The 13,015-nt window shown below is 47.6% G+C and overlaps 1 protein-coding gene across 3 annotated transcripts; it reads right to left on the minus strand.

The window, feature by feature from the left end:
• Positions 1 to 3,171: 3,171 nt before the first annotated feature.
• Positions 3,172 to 10,440, minus strand: COPS7A (COP9 signalosome subunit 7A). 3 transcript variants are annotated; one of them, XM_066260597.1, is made up of 8 exons: positions 10,290 to 10,440; positions 9,601 to 9,804; positions 7,337 to 7,412; positions 7,027 to 7,115; positions 5,839 to 6,041; positions 4,400 to 4,505; positions 4,097 to 4,248; positions 3,172 to 3,929 (listed from the first exon to the last, which is right to left on the minus strand). In XM_066260597.1, exons 2-8 carry the CDS (start codon positions 9,760 to 9,762, stop codon positions 3,890 to 3,892), a joined length of 828 nt encoding a protein of 275 aa, XP_066116694.1. In that variant the 5' UTR covers positions 9,763 to 9,804; positions 10,290 to 10,440; the 3' UTR covers positions 3,172 to 3,889. The 3 variants fall into 3 exon arrangements, with proteins under 3 accessions (XP_066116694.1, XP_066116686.1, XP_066116703.1); XM_066260589.1 differs by having other exon boundaries at positions 10,263 to 10,411; XM_066260606.1 differs by lacking the exon at positions 10,290 to 10,440 and adding an exon at positions 10,110 to 10,182.
• Between the last annotated feature and the right edge of the window lie 2,575 nt (positions 10,441 to 13,015).

The raw sequence follows: 13,015 nt of genomic DNA on the forward strand, positions 1-13,015 counted from the left end.
TTTTCATCACTAGTATATAAATGGGACTGCACAGCTCAGAGCTGGGACCATGAGGACAATGGAGGCACATTTCTACTCTACATCCCAGCAATTCTAATTCAGTAGGAATTGGGGTGAAGGTGGGGCCCAGGAATACAGAGTTTCAAAACCTCCCTGATTCTGATGCTGGTGGCCTACAGAAACACTATTTATGGTAGGAAATTCGTTATGGCTTCCAATGATGCTTGCCTTTTGACAGTCACTAGGCTGGACCTAGTGACTGGTAAACGTGACAGAATGTCTCTTCTGTGGTTAGGTTACAAAAGATCATTACTTCACTCTGCTGATGGGGTCTCTTGCTCTGATGGAAAGGGCTACCTGGGCAGCCTCCAATTAAGTCACTCAAGAAATGAGGTCCTTAGCCCATCCACCTATGCAGTAGTGAATCCTGCTGACCACTATTGTGTTTGGAACCAAGTCCTTCCCATTAAAACCCTGAAATAATATGGCCCTAGCTAATGCCGACTGTAGCCTTGTGAGAGACCCTACAGCGGAAAATTCGGCTTAGTGGTGCCAAGTCCCAAAACAGAAACTGAGTTAATAAATGTGTGTTGTTTTAAGCCGCCAAGTCACATGATGATTTTGTACACAGCCATACAGAACTAATACACTGCTTAGACTTGCCTCTCTAAACTCCCTGCTTTCCATCCATGCTGGAAGACGCACCTAAGTGGAGAATTTCTAATAGAATTTCATGAAATACTGACTAAAGAGATGTCTCTGTTCTTCTTGTGCATAAAGAGGCACCAGTCCAACTGCTTTTTTAGCTTCAGACTTTGGCTCATTCTTTTAAGTGTCATCTGTTTCATGTGTATGAAATCTGAATTCTCATGAAAGCAAGTTCTCTTACTCCTCTTCTTACCACTGTGGCTCAGCCCTAATGCCATCTATGACTGCTATACAGTAGGGACCAGCGTGTGAGAGTGTGCAAGCGGTGATAAGATTCTTGGTTGGAAAGATTTTCCTGGTACCCTGGGCTTAGTTATACACCGAATCCTAAAATCCTGAACCAAATTTCATGCTCAAAAATTGAACCCACAAATCCTCTGCTCCCTCTTCTCCATGCCTTGGTAGCCAAGAGCTCATCTTTGCAAATCAAAGAGACACTGGATTTGCATGGCCTTGGATCTGTGAATGTTCCCTCTCCTTTGTTTTTTTGGGTTTTTTTTATTTTTTATTTTTTACAGAGACAGAGAGTCAGAGAGAGGGATAGATAGGGACAGACAGACAGGAACGGAGAGAGAGATGAGAAGCATTAATCATCAGTTTTTTTTCGTTGCGACACCTTAGTTGTTCATCGATTGCTTTCTCATATGTGCCCTGACTGTGGGCCTTCAACAGACCGAGTACCCCTTGCTCAAGCCAGCGACCTTGGGTCCAAGCTGGTGAGCTTTTGCTCAGACCAGACAAGCCCATGTTCAAACTGGCGACTTCGGGGTCTTGAACCTGGGTCCTCAGCATCCCAGTCCGATGCTCTATCCACTGTGCCACCACCTGGTCAGGCTCCTTCGGTTTTTTTTTTCTTTCTTTCTTTCTTTTTTTTTGTATTTTTCCAAAGCTGGAAACGGGGAAAGAGAGTCAGACAGACTCCCGCATGCACCCGACTGGGATCCACCCAGCACGCCCACCAGGGCGATGCTCTGCCCACCAGGGGGCGATGTTATGCCCCTCTGGGGCATCGCTCTGTCACGACCAGAGCCACTCTAGCGCCTGGGGCAGAGGCCAAGGAGCCATCCCCAGCGCCCGGGCCATCTTTGCTCCAATGGAGCCTCACTGCAGGAGGGGAGGAGAGAGACAGAGAGGAAGGAGAGGGAGAGGGGGAGGGGTGGAGAAGCAGATGGGCGCTTCTCCTGTGTGCCCTGGCAGGGAATCGAACCCGGGACCCCTGCACGCCAGGCCGACACTCTACCACTGAGCCAACCGGCCAGGGCTCCTTTGGTTTTTAAACCAGGTCCCAGCTCAGCCCACAGTAGACTTTGGAGCCACCTGCTAAAGGATGGAACTAGAGAGGTCAGCAAGTTATGGGTAATTAGGTAGAACCAGCTTGCAGGAAAATGAGATACTAAGTTCAAGAGAAAAACTGGGGCATGGGCAGAGGGAAGGGGGACAGGTTTAAAGCACCAGGAATGAGCAAATTCTAAACATTGGAGGGTATAGGAAGAAGAAAGGGTTTATTTCAGAGGTAGAGACTGAGAATCAAGATGCAAAGGCTCAACATGCTTGCCTGGGGAAAAGCTAAAACGAGAAGCCAAGAGCGTGAACTCCTGAACTAGAGTTCACTGGATTAGTTCCAGTATGTCTTTACTACACCTTAAAGACAATACGCTTACCCAGCCCACTTAAAAAAAAAACCTCAGGATCCCACTCCAACCTTCTTGTTCTATGACTGATACCATTAAGGACAGCGCCAATGGTGTGTCCTTCATCTCCACCTAGAGAACAGCACGAGCTCTGGAGAGCAGCTCAGTGAACACTGGGACTCTCAGGAGACAACTGCTTTACATGCAAGTGTGTGTGTGTGTGGGGGGATGCCGACCATCCCTTACACTAGAGCTTCCCAATTCTAAGGAGGGCAGAGCAGTACACTAGGCCACGGCCAATCGTCTATGCACAATGCTAGGGAAGCTCTGCCTTGAACAGGGGACAGGAGCCTGACTGCTGCTTCTTATTGCAGATAAGAGTTCTGTGTGGTTCTGATGCAAAACCTGAGGTTTATAGTCAACTTTCCCCCTTATAATTCCATAAGGTAGAAGGAAACAGGCTGAACGCAAGCTCAGGAGCAAACAGTGATCATCACTTTGCATCTCCAGTGCCTATCACACAGTGCACACAAAGTAGCCACTGCTTCTGAATGAATGCTGAGCAATTTTGTCCAAGTCATGTAGTCCAAGACTCAACACATAGTCTCTGGTTCTCTCCATCTTCCAGCACTTTGCTTTAGAGTGGACTGGGACTGAGCCTTCCTTCCCTCCACAAATATCAGACAGAAGACACCCAGTTCAGGGCATGTTCATAGATAGACTTCTCATAGATTTATTTCTCTGTTATGTTATATATAGATATATGTATATATACTTTTTTTTTTAATACAATCTATATCCCCTGCCCTTCCCCACAAAACTCACAAAAGGAAGTACAAATCCTTCCAGGACTGCCATCAGGCTTTCTAAGATAGCTAGGGCCAAGAAGGAGCCGTCTCTCAACATCTCAGAAAATAGCTCCCTTTGCAGGCTCTGGAGTCACTGAGGCAGCAGCATTCCCAGGACCCAAGGGGAGGTGACAGAAAAGGCAATGACTGTAGTGTGACAGAATTCTAGGACAAAAGTGTCCAGTGACTCCTAGAATGGCAGACTGGTTCCAAGACGTCTCAGGGTGGGAACAAAGGTAGAAACCCTATGGCTCTGCAGATGCTGCCCAAATAAGCTGGGAGCAGGGAGCAGAACTGAGGATTAGTCATGCAGGGGTGGGGTGGTAGGACAAAGAACACATGTGGGTTATACTGGAGATGGAGCAGCCCCACCTACTCAACGACACATAATAAACAAGGACAGATACTGGCTCTTCAAAATATAGGAGAGAAAGCACGGTAGGGAGAGTGAGGGGGACAATGGGACACATAAGAAGGTCACATAAAACAAAAAAAGTACCAAAAAATACATGACTTGTACTTGCCTCCTCCCTAGAGAAGGTGTGATCTATGCTTCGGGGTTAGGGAGAGAAGAAAAAAGGTGAAAGGTCATGAACCTAGGATTATCAGCTGACCAGGGGCACAGGAAGGCTCTTTGAGGACTCCTAGGGGGCAGGCAGGCAACTGGGACCCCATATCCCCAGAGAAAAAACGACAGTCCGTTCAGTTCGACTTGGACCAAATCTTGGCGCTCCCTCGGAGCCTGGCAAGGGGGAGAGAGAAAGAGAAGCTGCAAGGAATCCCCTAAGCCTTGAAGGATCCCCCATTCCCTACCCCCATGCAAATGACTACAAGGAGTGAGGGCAGCCAGGTCTCTGAAGGAAAAGCAGGGCACCCCGGAAGCGAGCAATTGCTGCCGCACTGGCTCACCCCTTGCCCTTTGAGGCTTTCTTGCTGGGCTGGCGCTGGTTGGTGCCAGCGGCTGGTTCCCTCAGTTCAGTCAGGTGTTGCTCAGGGTCCTGAGATGTAGCTGCAGCAGCTGCTGCTGTTGTAACTTTAATGGTTTTTTTAAGGTTGGCAACCTATCAGGATGAAAGGAGAGGGGTATAACAAGGAAGGTTCCAGAACTTGACAGTCCCTGCCCACTTTGTCTGTCTACTATAGCCACTGTCCAATGGACAACTGGCCCAGGCTGCAGGAACCTGGGTCTGTCTTGCTCCCCTGCCAGCTCACCTCACTCTCAATCTGCTGCTTCAGGCCCAGCTGCTGCTCCTTGTGCTGGTTGGCACGGCTCACCTGCTCCTCAATGCCTGAAAGCACTACCTCACAGCCCACACACCTGCCGGAATTGGGAGAGAGCAGTATCAGCAGGAGAGAGTGGTGATCACAGACTTGCTAAAAATAGACTCATAGATCCTGATATGCCAACCCTTGTCTCGAGTTAGGAGCCCTCACTAGGCACCTGGAAACCACCTGCAACAATATTCCTGGGAGGCCCTGGCCAGTTGGCTCAGTGGTAGAGCATCAATCCAGTGTGTGGAAGTCCCGGGTTCGATTCCCAATCATGGCACACAGGAGAAGCAACCATCTGCCTCTCCACCCTCCTGCCCCCCCCCTTTCCTTCCTGCAGCCATGGCTCAATCAAAGGGTGTTGGTCCCAGGCACTGAGGATGGCTCTGCCTCAGGCGCTAAAAATAGCTCAGGTGCAAGCATGGCCACAGATGGGAAGAGCATTGGCCCTAGATGGTGGTTGCCAGATGGATCCTGGTCAGGATGCATGTGGGAGTCTGTCTCTCTATCTCCCCTCCTTTCATTTGGAAAAGGAAAAAAAAAAACCCAAAACCACAAACAATATTTCTAGGAGCTGGAAAGACATTCAGGTAGGATCATAAAGGTATAATGAAGTGACTTGGAGTGATATACAAGATGGGAGTATGAACTAAAACCAAAATGGGATAGATGATGCTCAAGAGAAAAACAGTGTATTAAGTAACTAAAGTCAGACAAGGACAGAAACAGAAAAGTAGAAGGGGAAGGGTTAGGGCCTATGGACAGTGCTGGTTATAGACTAATGGGCTGAGTCAAGCCTAAGACAGGTACCATATTTCCCCGGGTATAAGACGCACCTTAATTCTGGGGCCCCAAATTTGAAAAAAATGTATTCCATAAAGTTACTGAACTCAAAAGTTTTATCCATCATAAAATTCATACAACTCCTCATCACTGTAAAAACTCTCAACCATTAGCTTGTCCTCATCTGTGTCTGATAACGAATCACTGTCTTCATATATTGCCTCGTCCTCAGTTCGTTCCATCTATGGCATTTGAAATGCCACACTTCTACAACCACTGTATAAGATGCACCCAGTTTTCAGACCCAAAAGTTTTCGGGGAAATGGGCGTCTTCTACATGGGGAAATGCAGTAATCAATCTCCCAGTGAGTGTCCTCTCAAGGCTACCACTCCCCCAATTATGATACCAAGGACATCTCCTGTCTCTTGCCTCCTAAGCTCCTCCACATCTGTGTTCTCTCAGAGGCCTTTGGAGGAATGAGCTTATTTCTATTCATACTCTTGGATTCCACCTTGCAGCCCAGCCCTCACCCCTCCATAGCACCTCTCCTTTTCTTGGGGTGAAAAGAGGAGGGACAGTGCCAGGACCCAGGTCTCACCACTCCTGTAGGGTTCGGACGATGGCACTGAGGTCCTGACGCTGGATGTCCCGACCAATGCTGTAGTCAACCTCCAGCCGCTGATTGCGCTGGTCCAGGGAGCCACGAAGCACGTCGGCATACACGGCCTCAATGACAAGGTCTTCCAGCTGCCGCACATTACGCAGGGCAAGGGCCTCCAGCAATACTGCATATGGGATACACTGAGGCCCGGAGAGGTTGGGCTGGGATTTGTGAGGTTCTGCCACAGATAGGAGCTTCCAAGAGTCTTCTTCCCTCTATTCCCCCACCTACGCTTACCTGCCTACCCTCCACTCCTATTCCTATATCATTTCCTCTAAAAGGTTAGTTCTAAAGCAAACTAAATAAAAGTACTACTACCTGAGAAATAACCACATGAGAAGGACAATCTTAAATAAAATATAAGACTTATGCTCTCCTACCACCTTTGCCTCAAACCACAGAGAAAGAAAGTGACATCTGCCTGTGTGTCAATCCTGAGGCCTCAGCTCAGGGTAGCACAAAGACCTTGGTTAAGATCAGCTTGACATAATGGGAGTACGTGGTATGGGAGAGGTCTGGGGTTATTCTGTTTACCATTTACACTGTGTACTTCCAAAGAGGCTCCTCAAAATAGCCTGATTTAAGTAAAATCATTAGAATGATGGGAGAGTCAAGTAACGACTGGGAAAGTGCAAATGGACGGGAGGGGGATAGTTAACAAAAAAACAAACCAAACAGGAAAGACAGAAATATTTTGGGGTTATATATTTCTTATTTTAGCAACTAGAACCCTAGCACTTCACTAGACGAGTCTGTTCCCAGCTCTGAGCATTGAGGCTGTATGCATGGGATGTTCCATAGTGGGGAGGAGGGCGATCGTTGTACCACAGTGAATGGCATCCTGGTTACTACTTTGACCCCAAGCATAAAAGATGTTTTACTTAGAACTTAAGTTGATTGAAAAATAAAACAGAACAGAAAACTAAGAGAATACTACTCAGGCTAAAAAGCTGTAGGTAATGGAGTTCAGATACAGACCTTAAAAGAACGTGGGGGGGGGGTAGGAAGGAAGAGCTACAGTGTATCAAAGGCTGTCTTAATACAAACTCCTTCCAGATGGGCCCTTGTGAAGGGACATACAAAAGGATGCTCTTTGGCTCAGGACCCCGCAGGACTGTTACTCACCTTGACTTTGGCAGCTAGGGTGACAACTGATAGGTGTCGAAGCTTATTCTTCTGAGCCTCTGTGAGTGGGGGAAGGTTCCGGGCTTCGGCTGCAAAAAAAGACAGAGAAGGAAATCCTGATTTTCCTTTTGTGGAAAAGCCGACCGTCTGCCTCTTTTTTTTTTTTTTTTTAAGTTTTCCATGCCAATTCAGGTCTTAACCCTGACCCTGTGTACCTAAGGGATCTAAGTAGGATATTCCAGGAAATTCTTCTAAGTCCCTCCAGAAATTGCCCTTCTCCCACCTTTGGAGATCCAGCCCCTCCAGTTACCTAAGTAGTCAGCATATGTCCCATAAGCAAACACCGTGAGCAGGCGGAATGTGGAAGCGAAGTCACTCTCAGCCAGCTGCAAGAATATGAGGGAAGAGATGACAGAAAAGGCTCTGACCCACCCTCCTCCCAGCCTTACTGTTTTGAATCCCCTCTCCATTAATTCTTACAGCTCCATGAAAGAAACTCTGCCTCTCTGATCACTCTCCCCATTGGAAGTCGGAAGGCCTCATTTCCTACCCCAGCCACTGTTTACACTACTTCCCCCAATCACAATAATCCTCCATAAGCCTCCAATTCCTACCTTAAACTTAGAGTCGAAAACATTCAGAGTGTTAGTATCTAACAAACACACACACATACATTCAGACATTGTAAATGTTTCTTATTTGTAAACTTAGAATGTTTCAATATTTGCAAACTTGACTCTGTTCAGGCAGCCTGCTATACTCCTCAATTCACCATACCCCTGCCTCAGCCATCTCTAACAGCTGCATGGCCTAGGCAGCCACTAGAACTTGTTTGTGGCCTCTGCTTCAGACCTGCCTCACCGAGGGGGGTTTCATCACACAGGCCAGCCCACCCAGATCTCCTCTGCTTTCACTGATCACTCATTCTGGTATTTAATTACCCAAACTCTACCTAAGGTTGTTACCTGAGAATATCTTTCTTTTCATCAGGTCTCTGGTATTCCTCTTAGGTCAAGCAGAGCTAAGCATGTAGTTGGCTCCCTCAATACACACTTGCTAAGTAAATGATTTGTTCATGTATATCCATTCATCTGATCTCTGTAACTGAAATGCTAACCTTTGGAAGGGTAAGCACTGCTGTCTCTTACTTTTCTAGCATTCCAAGACACCTAGCAGAGTGCTAAATAGACACCCAATAAATACTTCTTTTTCTTCACCTTGATTGACTCTCTAAAGTTCCACTGTAGAGAAAAGCAGGGAAAGAAGGTAACCAGTTTTCCCCATACCACAGAGTAATTACAAAAGGCTAAATCCAGACTCAATCACTGGCCCTCAACAACTTAATTCACTTTGCCCACATACCACTGTCATAGTGTCTCAGGACCTGGGCTGGTGTCATACATCTTGTCAACCTACCTGCTCTGGACTGTAAAGTCTTGTGTGTGTGTGTGAGACAGAGACAGAGAGGGACAGACAGACAGGGAGAGAGATGATAAGAATCAATTCTTTGTTATAGCACCTTAGTCTCCTTAGTTGTTCACTGATTGCTTTCTCATATGTGCCTTGATTGGGGGGGGGCACTACAGCAGAGCAAGTGACCTCTTGCTCAAACCATCAACCTTGGGCTTCAAGCAAGTGACCACAGGGTCAAGTCTATGATCCCATGCTCAAGCCAGCGACCCCACACTCAAGCTGGTGACCTCAGGTTTTCAAACCCAGGTCTGCGTCCCAGTCTAACGTTCTATCCACTGCGCCACTGCCTGGTCAGGCTGGACTGTAAAGTCTTAACTCTACCACTTCTGTGTGAAGAGTTCTCTCAGCCCTGGCTGGGTTGCTTAGTGGATACAGCATTGTTACAGTGCACCAAGGTCAAGGTTAGATCCTCAGTTAGGGCACATGTGAGAAGCAACCAATGAGTGCACAACTAAATAGAACAGTGAGTTAATGCTTCTCTCTCAAATCAATGGAAAAATGAAAACAAAAAAACAAACATAAAACAGTGCTCTCTGCTGTATTCCTAGCACCTTGTTACATGACTTTAGAAAAAAGATAACTTTCTATATGATCTAACAAGTTAATTAGCATATGTTGCAAAGGGGAGAGAACAGTGAGTGCCAATTAGGCATTCATTCCTTCCATTTGTACCAGACTAAACAATTCCTCATAATCTCACCTGATTTCTATAGCAACAGTGAGGAGTAGTATCAGCTCCATTTTTAAAAGAGAAAACTGAGGCCCTAAAATAAAAGTGACCTGATCAAGTGGCACGAACATTAAGAGCTATTGCAAGTGGCATGATTATTAAGAGCTACTGCAATGGTGGAAACAGGCTGGAACCATGTCTCCTATTCTGAATCACATACCCTTTTGCTTAAAAATGAAAAAATACTGGATTTTAGAGATTGTTCATCCTAAGAGGTTTACTTGTGTACTTTTGCAAGATGCCAGTTAAACATCATCCTATTCTGTTCAACTCAATGGTTATAGGGTTGCCAAATGAACCCTGCCCACCCATTCTCAAATTAAAACGTTAGGCCCAAGCTTCCCTGTGGGCTATTCAGGCCAGGAACCCACCTCTCTAACATTAGGCATATCCAGCAGTTCCCCAAACACGTAGACACCAGGGGCCTCCAGCACCTGATGGATGAGTGTGGCCAGCGCTGCCCCCTTGGCCGACTTGGCCAGGAGCAGAAATTGCTCCTGGTTCTGCCCTGTCACCTTCACCTCCGCACTCATGGCTGCACTGAGCTGGGGGACCTGGGCTCAGGATGTCTGGAGCTGCAAGGAAAGAGGATGTGAAGCTGGAGGTCCCTGGACACTGGGAGGATGAGAAGCACAAGGGCTAGAGCCAACTGCAGAGGCACAGTCACTTCTGCAATGAGGAATCAGAGATGGAACAATCTAAAACTCAGATCTAATTATCTTAAAATCCGCCACATTTTGAAGGATGCCTGGCGGAGACGGGGTTGCCACGCCCAGTCTCCCCCCGTCCCTGGGACTAATCCCAAGGCCCACCAATGTGCACCCCACTGAACCCCACGGCACAGGACACAGTGGGGGGAGGGGTGTCACATGGTGTCTACCCGAATGACGACGCTCCTTCAAACCTCCACTCCTGCTCGGCAAGTGCCCCCAACCACGTGACCTCACCCCCACGATCCTTTCGCGTGGCCCCGCCCCCTCCCTTAAAGAGGCCGCCCAGAGACCGTGGGCTCCCGCAGAATGTCGCGTCGTACCCTGGACTAGACTCTGCGGGCCGCTACCTGGAAGATTCGTCTTTCAGAGCACCGGGCGGGGCCGCCACTTCGTCACCTCCGGCAGCTGTTCCGAGTCTTTCCTGCCACCTCCCTGCAGGGTCGCTCTGGCTGCTAAACTCTATGGCTGGCTTCCGGCGGTACTTCCTCTCTTACTAGGTAGACTTTGGGCGGAACATACCCCGCTCCCGCCTGCTTAAGTTTGTGAGCGACAAAAGCATTCTGCTCTCTGATTGGCTGTAGAGGAAAGACTTGCCGGGCACCTTTTATTTCTGCTTTGTTTCAATAAAACTTTATTGTGGGCCAGAGCTAGACGCCGAATGCAGGAGGAGAGTGTGTGGTCTCAGGCAGGTACCAGGTGGTTGTGTTTAAAATGCCACGATAGCCTGGCCAGGCGGTGGCGCAGTGGATAGAGTGTCGGACTGGGATGCGGAGGACTCAGGTTCGAGACCCTGAGGTCGCCAGATTGAGCGCGGGCTCATTTGATTTGAGCAGAGCTCACTAGCTTAGACCCAAGGTCGCTGGTTTAAGTAAGGGGTCACTCGGTCTGCTGAAGACCTGCGGTGAAGGCACATATGAGAAAGCAATCAATGAATAACTAAGGTGTCGCAATGAAAAACTAATGATTGATGCTTCTCATCTCTCCGTTCCTGTCTGTCTATCCCTCTCTCTGACTCTCTCTCTGGTCTCTGTAAAAAAAAAAAATGTCACAATAAATGAGTGCGTGAACAGAAGCAACAGTTCCAATTAGGAGGCTACTGCAATTAGGCAAGAGATGGTGGTAGCTTGGACAAAGGTGGTCGCTCTGGAGGTGAGAAGTACTTGGGTTCTGGGTTTAATTTAAAACTAGCATAAGCAGAATTTGTAAATAGATGTAAAGTGTGAAAGGAAGAGAAAGCGTTAAAAATAATGTCATACAAACTTTCAAAGGGCAGATAATTTTAATCTTATATGAACTTTAACAGAAAATAGGAAAAGAAAGGCCACTCTTCAACTCATTCTGTTATAGGGAGGATCCAGGAGACCTTGTCTTCTTTAGAGAAAAAATTCAATTATCAGACTAAGTGCAACAAGTAAAGGAAGGATTTATTGGCTGTGCGGGAAGAAAGTCAGAGAAAAGGGAGCCTTGTAGACCAGTTCAGGGGCTTAGCCCAGGAAGAGCTGCCACTGCACATTTTTCCCCTGGTTGCAAGTCTCCTAAGGTCCCCTAGATTTTTTTTTTTTTAATTTATTCATTTTTAGAGAGGAGAGAAAGAGGGAGAGAGAGCAACAGAGAGAAAAAAGGGGGGAGGAGCTGAAAGCATCAACTCCCATATGTGCCTTGACCAGGCAAGCCCAGGGTTCGAACCGGCGACCTCAGCATTTCCAGGTCGACGCTTTATCCACTGCGCCACCACAGGTCAGGCCTAGAATTTTTTTTTTTTAATAGAGACAGAGAGAAAGTCAGAGAGGGATAGATAGGGACAGACAGGAACAAAGAGAGATGAGAAGCATCAATCATCAATTTTTCATTGCGACACCTTAGTTGTTCATTGATTGCTTTCTCATATGTGCCTGACCGCGGGCCTTCAGCAGACCGAGCAACCCCTTGCTCGAACCAGCAACCTTGGGTCCAAGCTGGTGAGCTTTTGCTCAAACCAGGTGAGCCTGCACTCAAGCTGGCGACCTCGGGGTCTCGAACCTGAGTCTTCTGTGTCCCAGTCCGACGCTCTATCCAGTGCGCCACCGCCTGGTCAGGGGGGTCCCCTAGAATTTAAGAGAAAGACTGAGGCAAGGAAAACAGGCCTGAGAGTGGGGTGGGTGGAGAGCCTCACTGTGATCCCCTTCCCAAAGGTTTTTAAAGGTGCAGATTTTAGGGGAGGGAGGTTATTATTTAAAGCAGCTGGTCCTGAGGTCAGCCATGATTTCCTTTTAGGTCTTTGCTGCTTTTCTGGGCCTGAAGCTGATCCACAACTGAGGCCTATGTATTGATTTTTCCTCCTCTAATGGGGTCTAAAACTACATGACTAGTGATATGTCAGGGGAGGAAAGGTTAACGAAGAGTCCAAATCCCATGACCAACAATATAAAATGAGGAGGGTCTGAACCACATGATCAGCTAAGGGAGGAAAGGTCATCCTGGGGCGGGCTGGGGTGGGGGGGCAAGGTCTTTATTTTCCCAATTTTCCCCTTCGCTAGGCACCTGGGGCTTTCCACCCTGGTGGCCTTCTGTGCCTAGCCTATAATCCTTGCTCTGCTCATGTCTGTCTAACTGCCTACCACAATTCTATATAGCCAGAATTACTTTGATAACCCAACCAAAAAAGGCTAATACTACAAAGAAAAAGTATGGGCCAATCTTATTTATTAACATAGCTACAAAAATCTTCAATAAAATACTAGTGAGCCTGACCAGGCAGTGGCACAGTGGATAGAGGGTCGGACTGGGATGCAGAGGACTCAGGTTCGAGACCCTGAGGTCGCCAGCTTGAGAGCCGGCTCATCTGGTTTGAGCAAAATCCCACCAGCTTGAACCCAAGGTCGCTGGCTCCAGCAAGGGGTTACTCGGTCTGCTGAAGGCCCGCGGTCAAGGCACATACAATGAACAACTAAGATGTTGCAACGCACAATGAAAAACTAATGATTGATGCTTCTCATCTCTCTCCGTTCCTGTCTGTCTGTCCCTGTCTATCCCTCTCTCTGACTCACTCTCTGTCTCTGTAAAAAAAAACAAAGCAAAACAAAAAAATACTAGT

Source organism: Saccopteryx bilineata, chromosome 1 (genome assembly GCF_036850765.1).
Source record: "Saccopteryx bilineata isolate mSacBil1 chromosome 1, mSacBil1_pri_phased_curated, whole genome shotgun sequence".
Classification (NCBI taxonomy): domain Eukaryota; kingdom Metazoa; phylum Chordata; class Mammalia; order Chiroptera; family Emballonuridae; genus Saccopteryx; species Saccopteryx bilineata.